This window comes from Saccopteryx leptura, chromosome 1 (genome assembly GCF_036850995.1).
Source record: "Saccopteryx leptura isolate mSacLep1 chromosome 1, mSacLep1_pri_phased_curated, whole genome shotgun sequence".
NCBI classification, from domain to species: Eukaryota; Metazoa; Chordata; class Mammalia; order Chiroptera; family Emballonuridae; genus Saccopteryx; species Saccopteryx leptura.
This window is the reverse complement of record NC_089503.1, coordinates 139,320,450-139,336,236: the sequence shown is the minus strand read 5'-3', so window position 1 is coordinate 139,336,236 and position 15,787 is coordinate 139,320,450. Positions and strand designations below refer to the sequence as shown.

The 15,787-nt window shown below is 39.5% G+C and overlaps 2 protein-coding genes across 4 annotated transcripts in view; one reads left to right on the top strand and one right to left on the bottom strand.

The window, feature by feature from the left end:
- Window positions 1-15,787, top strand: part of SREK1IP1 (SREK1 interacting protein 1) — a 471,033-nt gene that overhangs the window by 134,369 nt on the left and 320,877 nt on the right. The window lies entirely within an intron of this gene.
- Window positions 5,928-15,787, bottom strand: part of RGS7BP (regulator of G protein signaling 7 binding protein) — a 120,643-nt gene continuing 110,783 nt past the window's right edge. For all 3 annotated transcript variants that reach the window (XM_066375860.1, XM_066375870.1, XM_066375879.1), the window contains one exon: window positions 5,928-10,285. In XM_066375860.1, coding sequence (XP_066231957.1) covers window positions 10,194-10,285 — 92 coding nt within the window. In that variant the 3' untranslated portion in view covers window positions 5,928-10,193. The remainder of the gene's footprint in view (window positions 10,286-15,787) is intronic.

Below are 15,787 nucleotides of genomic sequence, written 5' to 3'. Positions count from 1 at the left end.
GTGGAAGCCCAGGATTGGATTCCCAGCCAGGGCACACAGGAAAAGCGCCCATCTGCTTCTCCACCCCTCCCCCTCTCCTTCCTCTCTGTCTCTCTCTTCCCCTCCCTCAGCCAAGGCTCCATTGGAGCAAAGTTGGCCCGGGCACTGATGATGGCTCCATGGCCTCTGCCTCAGGCACTCGAATGGCTCTGGCTGTAACAGAACAACGTCCCAGATAGGCAGAGCATTGCCCCCTGGTGGGCATGCCAGGTGGATCCCCATCAGGTGCATGTGGGAGTCTGTCTCTCTGCCTCCCCATTTCTCACTTCAGAAAAACAAACAACAACAACAACAACAAAAGACTAAAAACCCTATGCTGCTGGCTTGAAGATGGAAAACGGTGTCATTTGACAGGGAATGCAGGGGGCCTGTGGAGCTGAAAAAGGAAGAAGGGAAATAGATTCTTCCTGAGCTTCCAGAGGCAATGCCTTCTTGCCGACCCTTTTCATTTCAGGCCAGTGAAACTGATTTTGGACCTCTAGAAATGTAAGTGATTAATTTGTATTGTTTTTAGCCACTAATTTGTGGTAATCTGTTATGGCAACAGCAATAAGAAACTAATGCAGGCTTATTTATTTATTTATTTATTTATTTATTTATTTATTTATTTATCTGAAGTTAGAAGCGGGGAGGAAGTCAGCCAGACTCCCACATGCGCCCGACCGGGATCCACCCGGCATGCCCACTAGGGGGCGATGCTCTGCCTATCTGGGGCGTCACTCTGTTGCAACCAGAGCCATTCTAGCACCTGAGGCAGAGGCCATGGAGCCATCCTCAGTGCCCGGGCCAACTTTGCTCCAATGGAGCCTTGGATGCAGGAGGGAAAGAGAGAGACAGAGAAAAAGGAGAGAGGGAACGGTGGAGAAGCAGATGGGTCCTTCTCCTGTGTGCCTTGACTGGAAATCAAACCCGAGACTTCTACACCCCGGGCCGACACTCTACCGCTGAGCCAACCAGCCAGGGTCATGCAGGCTTTTCTTATCAAGGCAAACTTATTAACAGCCACTGCCCAATGCCCATTTTGTTGGAAACAGAGATTGATGCTGTGCCTTTGATACAACACCATTCTTTGGGAAGAACAGCCTCCTTGTTGGTGACAAGTTGACTATTTCCACCCTGGCTGAGATTACCTGCTTCCTGGATAGGGGCTTGCCTTTACCAGCCATCTGCAAGGCTTCAGCTAGCACCAGTGTTTGTGAACTTACAGAGTGTCTGATCTCCTGACATGGAACTCTCATAATATTACCTAAGACCAAGGACTGCACTTTATAGCAAAAGAGGTATATCAGCGGAACCACGACTGTGGGATCCACTCTTCCTACACATTCTCCACCCAGCAGAAGCTGCCACCCCAAGAGAGTGGAAGCATGGCCCTTAAAGGGGAGGACACCTTGCAATATTGGGCGCTAACTTTCAGAATGTACTATTCAGTACTCCTTAAATCAGTCCATGGTTCTAAGTCACCAATAGGCAGAATATATGGGTTCAAAAATCAAAGGGTGAAAGTAGGAGTGGTCCCAGTGATCTGAGGAATTTGTGCTTCTTATCTGGGGGTCTACAATTTGTGTGTCTGGAGGTCCTGGGTCCTAAAGCAGAGAAAAGAAGGGTCCCACTCAACTTTAAGCCACCACTGCATCCTGGTCACTTTAGGTTCCTTATGCCAGAAAACCAGTAGGCAAATCAAAGTTACCAAATTGGCAGAGGTTATGGTCCCTGATCATCATGAGGAAGCAGAGCTACTGCAACATAGTGAGGGCACAGAGGAGTATGTTTGCCACTCAGATGACCCATCAGGTCATCTTTTGGTATGCTCATGCCCAAGTTTAAGTGTAAATGGGCAAGTAAAGCAACCACAATTGACTAAAGGCATGGTAACCAGGGTCCAGACCACTTGGGGATAGGGTCTGGGTCATCACAACTCAGAAGTGCCAGAGTAGGAGGAGGGGGATCTAGAAGGGGCAGTGAGAGAAGGGACATGATGAGTATCAGATATGTAGTCTTGGGACCAACTGCGAATTGGAGGCTGTGGTTTGTCCCATTATCCCTCTTTTTGAATATGTGAATTGTGATCACAGAATCCAGAATTTATACCCAGATGGAGTAAATCAATGTGGGAAGCTAGTGCATCTGAGCAATGTTAGGGGTGGACTGTAGTAGGTGCTGTGGTGTCTGCTCAGGTTTGCTTTACTGAGCCATGGCAGTATCTCTCAGCTGCTGTGAGTGTCGCCTGCTAACAGCAGTATGTATTCTTTTATATCGCGCTTTCTTGCAGTCAACATTATTATGGTTTTATTCTTTTATCTGGTTGTATATAGCTGTAATGGAGTTCATTCCTTTTTATTGCTTTGTAGTATCTGATTATATCATTCTAACACAATTTACTTTTCCATTCTTCTTTTGATAGATCTTTGAATTGTTTATGACTATTGGCTATTACAAATAATGCCACTATGGGTATTCTTTTACCTGTCTTTAAATGCACACACAAAACTCTATTGGGTCTCTACGTAGGAGTGAAAGTATTGGATCACAGGGCATACATACAGTCTATGGTAGTAAATAATGTTAAACCATTTTCCAAAGTGGTTTGTGTCCTGTTAGGAACTATTTTACAATTCTATGGGTATGCAGGTATTTTTCTATATCTTCTAGAAGATTTATTGTTTTATTACTGTTTACATTAAAGTAAATAATCAACTTGGAATGAGGCAAGAGAGAAGCATAATTTTTTCCATATGCTAACCAACTGACCATTTGATTTAAAAACACTATTTAGAGTCGACCTGGAGGATATGGATACGGATATGGAAGGTCCAGAGACTATGGTGGCAGAAGCCAGGGTGGTTATAACCGCTACTCAGGAGGAAGTTACAGAGACAATTATGACAACTGAGAAGAGGCATGCACACCTAATATACACAAGGAATAAAACTTCTAATCCAGGATTGTCCTTCCAAATGGCTGTATTTATAGAGTTTGGGAGCTGCACTGAAACATCTGTTTTAATACACCAACTTCTATTTTTGAACTGAGCTCCCAAGGTAGCTTGTTAAAGACCTTTTAGGAAGCTCCATGTATTTTTAATTTTTTTCCTCCCATTTAAAGACAATTCTGGGACATTTGTTGTCTGGTATTTTTCCAAGTTTTGAGTTTGATCTCACAGGATTGATTCTGGACACCCCCTTAAAAAAAATGTTTGACCAGACTGATATTCCCCCCCAGAAATAGTGTATCTAGGGACATCTAAAAACTCATACAGAGTGTTTATTATGGTTTAAAAGAATTCTTTGTCCACTGCACACATTATCAAGCACTGTATTGTTTGTTGGAGTTTTCATAAAAGAGTTTTGGTGCTAAGCAAGTAATAGGACAGCTATTGGGTTGCACCTTTTGTGATATTGTTATCTTCATTTTATTCTGAGGACACTGAGGCTCACAGATGTTAATTAACTTAGAGAACAGGTTCCTCTGTACAAAGATTCACATTATTAGTGCCTTAAATGGGATAGAAATTATTAATTAATTCACTCATTCAGCAGATAATAGAATGAAGACAGGTGGTCCAGGTCTGCTAAGGCACTTCTGTCATTCTCATGCAGTGTCGATTTCAGACTCCATGACAGTTATTTCAGCTCCATCCTTATGCTGTCATTGCAGCCTAGTCAGAAGAGAGGAAGAGCATGGACAAGCATGCCCCTATAGTAGGGATGTTACCTGGAATTTGTACAGTTCCACTCATCCTATTGGCCAAAATTCAGATACATAGCCACACCCACAACCAAGGAAGCCTGGGAAATGGAGTCTTCACTTTAGGTGACCAGTATTTAGCGGAAACTCAGGGTCTGTGTTACTAAAGGAAAAAAGGAGAGAATGGATATTGAAACTGCGAGCTATAGTTGTGTACCTAGTTGCAGAATATCAGAGATTCAGACAAAGGCTGTGTAACTCCAGGATGGTGCACAGTCCTCCACAACTAGCTGGACCTCAAAGTTTGCATTCTGAAAATCTTGGGATACATTCCTGTCAGAGATTAATTTCTAGATCTCTCTCTCTCTCTCTCTCTCTCTCTCTCTCTCCCTCTCTCTTTCTACACACACACACACACACACAATTTTATTAGAAAATAAAATTACTTAACTCAATGTGTTTTAGTTGTTGTAGCTATCAGAAAACTAAACTAAATTTAGAGGAGTGTTATTGTGAATCAAAAAGTTTCCAAAGCCTGTTTTAATTCCTCCTCCACTGACACTACTTTCAATGATTTCTTTCTGTCTTACCTTTTTCCTCTTTCTCTATCTCCCTCCCTCCTTTCTTTACCTTTCTTTCCCTCTCTCTCCTCCTCACCCCTTTTTCTCTCTTCTCTTCTCATCTCTTCTCTCCTCCCCTCCGCTCCTCTCTCCCCTCCTCCCCTCCCTTTTCCCCTCCTTCCCTCCCCTCTCCCCTCTCCCCTCCCCTCCCCTCCTCTCCTCTCCTCTCCTCCCCTCCCCTCTCCCCTCCTCTCCTCCCCTCTCCCCTCCTCCCCTCCCCTCCCCTCCCCTCCCCTCCCCTCCTCTCCTCTCTTCTCCTCTCCTTCCCTCTCCCTCTCTACTCCCTTTCTGGGGATGGGGAAAATAAGAGCAAGTGGTGAGTAACAATATCTCTTTCACTTTTTTATTTTTTTAACTTTTATTAATAGTTTTTATTACACAAGTAATACATATTCATTGTAGAAAAAATTAGAAAACACAGAAAAGCAAAAAGAAAAAATAATCACCCATAATCCCACTACCCATAAATAACTACTATTAACATTTAATGTATGTCCTTCTAGCTTTCTTATGCATATATATATACATACATAGATATATTTATATATAATTTTATTTTTTTTACAAATATGTATCAGACTATACATACCATTTTATAACGTGTTTTTTTATTTAATATATATTGTGAACATTGCTGTTTATTCCCTGAAAAATTATACAGATACTACATGCTCATTGTGGAAAATTCAGAAATTACATATATGCAAAAAAATAAAACAAAATAATAATAATAATTGCTCCAAATCTCACCTCCCAGAGATAAATGCTGTTAACATTTTAGCAAATATCCTTTCAGGTTCTTTAATGCACACATGTATATGCAGATTTTAAAAAATGGGATAACACTATAGATTTCTTCTGTAACTTCCTTTTTTCATTTAACAATATAGCTTATTCATTTTTTTACATATACATGTGGTGCTTATTCTTAACTGGTGCACAGTATTTCACTGAAAGGGTATACCATATTTAACCAACTGTATATTGTAGACTTATTTACATTTTCCAAATATTGCTGCTATAAGCAACTTTCTTACATAGATTTTTTTTTTTAATAACAAATGAATGTATTTTGGTTCATTTTCCTGGTCTTTTCAAGGAGGATCTCTCTAAAGTGGAATTATTTGGCATACACGTAAAACACATTGCTAAAATATTTTCCAGAAAGGTTGACTCAGTTTATACTTTTGTTGACTCTGTAAGAGAATATTCATTTCTACACTTCCTTCTGTCCCTGGGCACTTTAATTTTTTATACTATTTGCCTTTCTGATCCACAAAAAGGAATATATTATAATTTGCATTTTTGATTAGTATTATATTCAACTAGTTTCATATTTATTATTAGTACATTATTTAAATGTATGACACATTGCCAGTTTGTATTCTTGTCTCAATTTTCTACTGGGAAGTTTGAGATATATATATATAGATATATCTATATATCTATATATATATATTAGTTACAAAATGTCATTTATTTATGAATTCATTATTCACTCATTCAATAAATGTTTTTGGTATTTGCTTTGTGTCTAGCACTGTGTTAGGTGTTGAAGATATAACAGAAAGCAAAACAGACATTGTTGCTGACTTCCAGTTTAATGGATATAGACAATTCTATAAGCAACAATGAAAAAGTGCTGTAAGAAAAGAAGGAAATGGGAACATTTGGCTGGGCAGGTGGTTGTAGATCATGGAAATTTCTCAAAGTAGTGGAATTTCAGCTCTTGAGATATATTGCAGGTCTATATTTTTTGTTGCATATATTTCAAATTTTGTTTTCTCTTTTTTGGTTTATTATTATTTTTTTATTGTATAGAAGTTTTTTATTTTAATTGGTCAAATTCATCCATCTTTTCCTTTGTGGTTTCTTCCTTTAGTGTCATGCTTAGAAAGCCCTTTTTTTCCACAGAAAAATTACATTAATATTTATCAGGTCTGTTAGTCCTTTTATAATTTTATGTGCTTTAGCATTTAAATCTTTACTATACCTAAATTTATTTTGACAAAAATTTTGTGGCATAGATATATTCCTCCTACAAATGGCTGACCAGTTATCCCAATATAATTTACTTAATAATCCAATTTTTCCTCACGGATTTGAAATGTCATCTTTATAGTGCATTCCATTTGTTTATGGAATTCTTGGGTTTAATTCTGGACTTTAAATTTCATGTTAATGATTTATTTTGAGCCAATACCATCACTACTCTTTTTTGTTGTATCTATAGTTACCTGAAAGTTGAGCGTTTTGCATTTGGTGGCATTCTAGAATACAAAGAAATGATAGACATTGCTTAGGTATGTGTGTAGGGTGGGAAGTTCACCTGGATGGTATCCATAATCCTTTCAACTTTGAGACTTCCAGAGTCTGGAATTCATATGGGATCATTGTTAATCTGGCCCCTTTGTTTGCTTTCTTAGTTGGTCTTTGCTTCTATACTTGTGTTGGTTTCCCCTCCTCATGCTAAAGCTCAGTTTTCAGTAGGTGGCAGTATTGTCAAACAGTAAGTATCCCAATGTTACCTGGAGCATCAAGGAGCAAAAGGATCTGGCAGGATTGTAGAATTTCCCCAAGAGCTTTCGTTAGAGGAGGCATCAGGGCCATACTCCTTCCAAAGTCTTCTTTGTACTCTAGAAGAATGGCGCAATGAGGGTGCGCAGTAAATCTGTTCCTAGATGTGTGCAAAAACATTAGTGGACCAATATTTTAAAGTGACACCTTGGCCTTATGGGCATTTCTTTCCAAACCTTATCCAAAAATGCCTTTGGGCCCTGCCACTGACTGATAGAAAACCTGGAAATGTGGTTTTAAATAATGTGATTGTGGTGGGATTCAGATGATTTTCTTTATACTTAGTGGTATTTTTTCAGATTTCCTACAAAGAACATATAATCTCTGTAATCTTCAAAAAGATCTGTACAGATTAATCTCTGTAATCTTTAAAAAAAGTCAATATGGGGTATTAAAAATATCGTGGTAAAATGGATGATTGTGTGTCAGAGAAAAGTTCACATCCTTTCTTTTTCAAGCGGTGAGTACCTGCAATGAAATGGGTCAGTGGTCTCCCCTTATCCCTAGAGATCAGCTCATTGTTATTGCTAATCTAAAAGCAGATTACCAGCAGGAAACTGAGACAATAGAACTCGATCTCATGAAACTGCACCTGAGAAAGTCCTTTGGTAGGGAGAGGAGAGTGGGGTCACCTCCTAAAGAGATGCATCGGTACATCTAAGGGGAGACAGTGAATTACCTGTTGCAACTATGAGTCAGTATAGGTTATCAGGACTTTGAGCACTAAATTTAATTGTAGGACCCACTATGGAGAAAAGATCTATAAATCTTGGAGTGTGTCTAAGGGAACTACAATACTGATCAAAGGCTGGGAAACAGGCACTATCAATAAAAGATAAATAAAGTGGCTGAATTTATTTACCTTAGTTATGGAAAGCCTAACTAGGGAATTAGACAAATTCCCCTCTCCATGAAATGCTATGATGGTCCTCCCAAACATGGAGGTGAGACCTGAATTTATTAACAGTCTTCAGTTGTACAAAGGACAATTGCACAGAAGGTAAGTGGTACTTTTACACTGAGACTAAGGCTAGAGTGAGCACAAATTAACCAAGCAGAAGTGATACAGGCCAGGCATTTAGGAGACCATGCTGACCACCAAGTTTGGACTTATCAGTTACTCACTTTGCATGGATTAGTAGGAATTAGAATGAAGCTAAGGTTTCACGTACTAGAAAGATAGGGGAGGGTAGAGATGGGAGAAAGAATATGCCAAATTAGGCTACTTCATAATCTCTAAAGCAATGGACCTGAAGTTATTTGACCTCAGGAGATAAAAATGAATCACATTCAGGATAGGATATTAAGCTTTAAGCAAACCTAATTTATGAAAATTAGGATTTGCAGACCAGGTAAATCTGGGAAGGGTCATCTGCTTGCAGGGGAGTATTCACCTGAGGAGTCTTTTAAATAGCATATTTCTACAACCATTTTACAAGTATTTGGTTTAGAAAATTGTGATTTTTCTTATGCAATTTTCAAGGGTACTTTTTATATGAAGCCAGGCAAACCTATAATCATGCATCAATTACCAGTTCATTGGAACATAACTCTGGATGATAAGCCCAACCACTGGTCTGATCTAAATAGAGACCTGCATAGCCTTTGAGATCTCTTTCAACCCTTTAATCCTTTCACTTTTAAAAAACAAAACAAAACAAAACAAAACTAGAAGACAATTACAAGGATAATTTCCACAACATCAGGTATTAGGTTGCACTATGTGAAATTGACATTTCTTAGGTCAAAATAGTCAAATGTCAGCTATTTCATATAATTCAACCCAATAAAATAATTATTCCAGTAATTTGTACCTGTTTTCATCTTCACTACAGCTAAAGGCTTAAATATACATAGTTTTCAAGTCAAAATATTGGTGGACATGTAAATGCCTGTGCACATAAGTAGGAAGAAATTACAGAGTTAGGATTAAAGGTGATCTTTGAATAAACCACTTATAGGCATCTAGCTCATTCTTTTATTATACCAGATACTGGTGCCTCTTGTCTGACTTCAGGATTTTTCAGACTATGGAAAAAAGAAAAGAAGTCCAAAGGCCTGATCTGTCAACCCATGGGAAATTCTGTCTGGGAAAGGGGCCAAAGGAAGAACACGGGAAAATATCACAAAATTTGTACCATGTTACAAGTTTAGTGGAGGAAGATCACAACAAAGCTGTGAGCAGAAAACCATAGCCTGTGGCTCCCTCCTTTCTGAAATATAGTATTGCTTCATGTGTCCTGCTTTCGAGAATCTAAGCATAAGATAAGACACCAAGTACACATTGGAAAAGTCATATCTGCATAGTCATCTAAAATGAGACAAGCTTAGCTGAACTAAAAAGATTTTATTAACAATGTAAAATGTTAAATATTTTTATGATCTGAGCTAATTCCAGCATGCCCTAAAAGAGTTAACACTATGCTGATGTGCAGACTTCATGCTTCAGGTTTCAATTAGAACAAAATGTGATAATATTCAAATTTTACATTTGAGGGTAATTGTATATGTTATGTTACTACACCATTTCCTAACTGGATTACTTCATTCTCCAAGAAGCTGAAAAGACACCATTGGATCAAAAGGAAATGACTTGCCCAAATGCATTGTATGAATGTATTAGGATTATTGTGTATTTACAAAATTTAAATACTTCTCATATATGATTTTTGTTTCATTATAAATTAAGATATTTTTCTGTTGAAGCTCTTAGATTCTGACAGACTGGAAGACTAAATGTAAATGAAAGCAGAGAAAGTAATAGGTGGGGTGGTATGTTTGCTTATAATATTATTTCTAATGATATTGATAGATTTGATTTTCAACACGGTTTTGCAGTTGTAAATAGATTTCTGTGTTTTAAGATTTCTTCCATATATGATACATTGTTAACATGAGATCAGTAAGAGCTACATATATACTACTACATGAAATGATTTTTCTCTGTATAATACATTTAAAAAAAACCTTTAAATAATTTAAAAATCATAATTCTTGCATCTGTCATGGTATGGTTTGGAGCAGATAATGCACAACATCAGCTTTAAAAATCCTTTTAAAAACAACATACTTTTTGAATGTTTTTTTCCCCCCTTGACAGCAGCTACTTTCAAATGTAAATCCATTTAAAACGGAGGAGAGAGGTGGATAAAAGTAATAAGGAAGCATAGAAAACATAGTCAAAAACCAATAACTGTGGTTCAGCTGTCTGGAGGTCCTCAGCTTCTTTTCTTCAGGTTTCCCCTGGGGTGAATTTCCTGGAGGAATTGTCTAGCTTGAGACTAGACAACATAGCCCAAAGAACCTTCTCTTCCGTCTTCTAACCAGGGGGTAGGAAGTTAGGTTTAGAAGGCTGCTGTCATCTGTGATGGGACAAAGTACATGAGTCAGCTACAGGCAAAACCTTCTTTTTATCAACTGGCTTTAAAAATCCCCAGTCCTTTGAATCATAGTTTCTTAACCTTATTGCTATTCACATTTTGGACCAGATACTTGTTTTGGGGCGCTGTCCTGGCCATTGTAGGATGTTTAGCAGCGTTCTTGGCCTCTGTTCACCAGATGCCAGTAGCGCCTCCCCCACCAATTGTGACAATCGGAAATGTCTCCAGATATGACCCAATACTCCCTGGAGGAGGGGCAAACAGCCCACAGTTTGAGAACCTCTGCTTAGAATTAATTTTAAACTGCTTAGAGGCCATTTTTCAAGTGGGAGAAGTATTGATTCTTAGAAAGAGCTCATACTTTGGAGTAAGGTTGGCTTCTTTTCTAAACTCTGCTATTTATTAGCTCTGTGGCTTTGAGCATGCAACTTAAACTCACTAAGCTTCCACTTCCCCATCTGAAAAATAGGGTTTAACATTACTTAAATAAGGACTAAATGAAATAATCTCTGAGAAACATTTAGATTGAGCAGCTACTTTGGCGCTTAGCAGAGAGGAAGCAGTGAGTTAAATAGAGGTCCCCTTTGTGGAGGACCATGGCCTGGCCTCCGTTCACCTACTTCATGCCTCAGGAAGAAGTTTCAGCTTTCCTTGTTCAGGGTTTTTCCAGAACTTTCTATAGCAAAAGGATTGCCAGCTGTTGAATTCATAAAGTTTGGTTTGAAAAGTTTAGCATGATGACAAACAGAGGAGGAAAAAAGCCCGTAAACCAAATCCAGCTGAAAGGGCTGGGTTTTGAGGAAATAGTGCAGTCAAGAGAGGGTGGGTAGAAAGATCCTGATGAGCAGAACTTGCCAGTTTGGGACCCAGAGGCCTGAGAAGGACCACAAAGAAATAAGCGTTCATTGCCAACCGGGACAGTGCTAGAACATGGTCAGACTGAAGCTACGGTCAACCACATGATTGGCTGGTTTTGGCAACTGTTGAGCACCTAAAATCTGCCAGGATAGGTGGCACTGCCCTCCCAGAGCAGAACTGAGGGCTTCCCTTCTTTCTTCATCCTAATTTGGACCAGACAGACCCTGGGGAAAAAGCCCAGAATTGGGAGTTAGAAGAAGCAACGGATAAAGTGAAGAATGTGGCCCACCTCAATAAAACTGGTTTGTAGATGAGGGTTGGTTGTCAGTGATTACTGAGCCTAGACACTCGGGAAATGGTTAAGAACAAAGAGTCCTGGCTTTCCAGTCCTCTTATGTAAATTGTGTCATCCAAATGCCCAGGCCTTTCCTCCCCATCCCCAAAGGTTCCCATGTGTTGTACTTTTAAGTAATCCAGCAGGTTGACAGTGTTCCCTGGAATGGTATATACTGTGTTATACATTTAGAGGGAACTGGAGTGGCAAGGTGAAGCCAGGGAAGAAAACAGGTGCCCCAGCTGGGCACATCAAAATTTTCAAACACAATCCACTCTCCCAGTCTCACAGGTAAAAATCCTCTCTCAAAGCTCACATTCTGCTAACATGGAGAAAAAAAGGACTCTCTTTGTTCTTTCCATAGTGACAAACAATAGACTATACTTTGTATGTTAACAATTTTGAGACCTGAAAAATAGGAAAGCTCTCTTTTATAATTCAGCTTGTCTCAAGGAGGTAGAAGAGGTTAAAGGGAGATAAATGGTGATGAAAGGAGTCTTGAATTGGGGTGGTGAACACACAATATAATCTACAGATGATATTTTATAGAATTATATACCTGAAACCTATATAATTTTATTGATTGCCACCCTATAAATTCAATCAAAACATTAAAAAATTAAAAGATAAAAATAAATAAACTTGCCCTAAAGAGTTGAGACATTGAAAGCAATGTCAGATAGTATACACGAGCCTGATTTCTCAGGAAAATGTCTCAGATATGACTCACGGTATATTTGCAACAGAGAGATAACTCACTTTCTCATCATTTTTGGGGCCTTGCTTCTTTAACCACCACAATGGTTAACCGAACTGGATGTGGTAAAGATATAGCAGACTCTGAAGGGTAAGGATTTTACCTTTCAGCATCTCTTTGGATACTGACCATACTTCCTGAAATTCAAGTTCATCTGGAATTCAGTGCTTCCTTGGAACAGAATCACCAAAACCACGAAGATATTTATAGGGAAGAAAATCTTCATACTTCTATTTCTTTAAAACTTAGAAGAGCTATTTCCTGAGTTCCCATATATCCTTCCATTGTTTTCAATCATATAAGAGATTTGAGGAGTGACCTAACTGGTATTTATATATTAGAAAATGCAATTCTGACATGAGGAAATGTCTACTAAAATGGTGTATTTACAAAGAAAGTGTGCATGTGGATGCTGTGGTGTGTGTATGGAGTGCTGGTGTATTTGCTCCCAGTCTCTCTTTTTTATGTATTAAGAGCACGCAGGTATTATGCACAGATATGAGATTTGTGTCTGAGGGGCGGGGTGTTGGGGAACTGGGTGAAAGGGGTAAAGAGGTTAAGCAGTACAAGTTGGTAGTTACAGAATAGTCACAGAGGTGTAAAATGCAGCATAGGGAATATAGTCAATGATACCGTGGTAACTATGTATGGGACCAAGTGGCTGCTTAAGGCAGTGGGGGACCACCCTGAAGTACATGATTTTCCGGCTGCTTTGCTGTGCATCGGAAGCTATAAGAAAATAATACTGAATGTAAACTGTAATTGAATAAATAAAAAAGAATGACCCTTGTATCTGTGCATTTAATTTATTACAGTGAAGCAGAAACCTTTTGCACTACTGAAATTCTCTTTCCTCAGTCTTCTTTATATATATATATATATATATATATATATATATATATATATATATATATATATATATATATTCACTTGTGCATGCTATCCATGCACGCACATAAGCATATATAGAGCACTCATAAGTGAATAGGAAGTATTAGGATTGATGAGAAAGTGTAGGATGTTAAGCAAAGAGCAGGCTGCCTATTAAGAATGATTGTCTGTTAGAGGAGTCTTTGTTGAGCACTGGTGACACCTTTGCCCAGCCCAGAGCCTGTCTGATCATCACTGAGGGCTGAGGTGACACAGAAGCTCAAAAGTTCTTGGCAGATACACAGAGCAGCCCTCCACACCAGAGGAGGCTGACACCTGCAGGACGTGCTGAGACTCACGGAGCAGTAATAACCCTGGAACCGTCAGAGGGAATTAAATTCCAAAGAAAGGTGTCTTTCCACATTGATTGAAATCCTGTCTCTGAAGTGATGGATTGCCAAAAGAATGTGAGCAAACAGACCGTTTTACCACTCATTCTAAGCTTTCTGGGCTGCTCCATCTGACCTTGTTGGGGCATCTTTGATTTTTATTGCAAATGTTTGAGACCTTTGTAGCGTCTTTTCTCCAAGAGAACTGTAACCTAGGGCAGTTTTAAATGTGAATATAAAAAGTGAGAAAGGAAAGAAAGGAAGGAAAGCATAGGAGAAAGTGAAAGAAAAGGAGAGTAGGAAATTCAGTCATCAGTTAGTTCAAACCTCGGTCATTCAGTGTCTGATTCTTGGATGCTGCTCAAGCTGGGGACACTGGAGTCCCCCAAGGTACAATGATACCATGTCTCTACTGCTCAAATTTCCTTTGCTAATAAAGGATATCTTACATAATTGATATGACAAGAAATAAGAAGACATAAAAATGAGAAGTTTTCAAAGAAACTGACTTTAGAGCGATGTTCTCAGATAAAGCCAAAAGAAGTACTTAGAACAGTAAATTTCTATGCCAGAAAAAAGGAAATTAAAAGGAGACATTTAGCTAACCCAGCAGTTCTCAAATATTAGTTTCAAAGCATCGTCTGAGCTTGCTGGCTTCACCTCTGGAGGTTCTGAATGACTAGGTGTATGGAGGGACCAGAGAATTTGAGTATCTTGTAAGTTCCCAGACCTGCTGATGCTGCTGGTCCTGAGAGCACACTTTCAGAATCACTGCATTAGCCAATGGCCTGCTAGGTGCAAGGCTCTGTATCAGGTATAGGTGGATCCTACTAGAAAGATGGTCCTTGGACTCAGGGATCTTGCCTTGAGTAACTATGAGGCTTCAATAGCGATGCCGCAGGGAGATACAAATACAATGCTATGAGTTCCAAGGGGGAAGTTACTCTTAAGTGGAGGACAAGGAAGAAGACCTTCGTGTCTACAGAGGTCTTGGTATTCATAGTGGGCCACAAGGAAAGAGGAGGACTTCAGGGCATTAGGTGAAGTTCCAGATGGAGAGAGCAATGTGAACAAAGGCAGCCTGAATTTGGGTCCAAATAAACCATCCAGCCTGGTTGGAATGAAGGGTATATAAAGGACAGGATAATATAGAATAGAACTACTAACAATTATCTAAATATGGCCATAACTCCCCCGCCTCCCTGCCTTTATATGCACCATTTCTTTTTCCAGGGAAATGCCAACCCCTTCCTCAAGATTAGCTTAAGCATTTTTTGTTTTCCTGCAATCTTTTCTGATGTCTCCACACTTCTGCATTCCTTTATGCTTCCATTCCTTTGATGAACAAATGTCTCAGCCCTTGGCACATTACCTGCTGCCAACCCTGTCTTCCTACTACCCCGTCGGCGACTCTTCATAAAAGTCTTCATACATTTCCCCCTGGTACCCCAGCCCTCCATCTCCCGCTCACGCCTCAACCCTCCTTAACTAGGTTCCAGTCCCCAAATCCCTAGTAAGCCACTTCTGCCAACATCACCAGTGACGACCTGGTTGCTAACTCCCATAGACCCATTCAGTTCTTATCCAGCTTAACAACCCTGGAATTTCCTTTGATGTAGTTCATACAGCTCTTCGCACTTCCTCCTCCGTCCCCCTTGTAAACTGCTCCTTTCCCCCCGGATCTTCCATTCTGGTTCTCCAGGGCTCTTCTCTAGCACGTTCTCTTGAGTGGTCTCAACCACTCTCTGGGCTCCAATGATCATTTTGTTGATGATGTTTAAATCTGTATTCCCAGTGCTCCCAGTTTACATGTTTCACCTCAGCATAAGACTTATACATCCGCTCTCAACCACTGAGAATTGCTCTTGGAGTTCCCCATGTCCAAAACTTCAGTTGTCCTCTCTCTCTCTCTGCCACTCCTTCTCGCTCCCTCTCACTTAGTGAATGACACCATCATTCACTGTGTTTTCCAAGCCTGAACTTGGATCACATCCTTGATTCTACCTTCTCTCTTGTGTAGCCCATCTGAGTGGTTGTACCCTTTTCTCCAACCCCCTGGCTTTAGGTCAGGTCTTAAGCATTTTTATCTTGAATTATAGCACCTGTCTCCTAACTAAATCCATCCAATGGCTTCAGGATCAAGTCCAAACCTCTTAACATGGCTTACAGGGACCTTAATGATATAGACCCACCTGTATCTCTAGTCTCTCAAGCCTCTTTTCTAACCACTTTCCCAATTAATGAAGTGCTTGTAGTTCACCAAAATGCCCTACTCT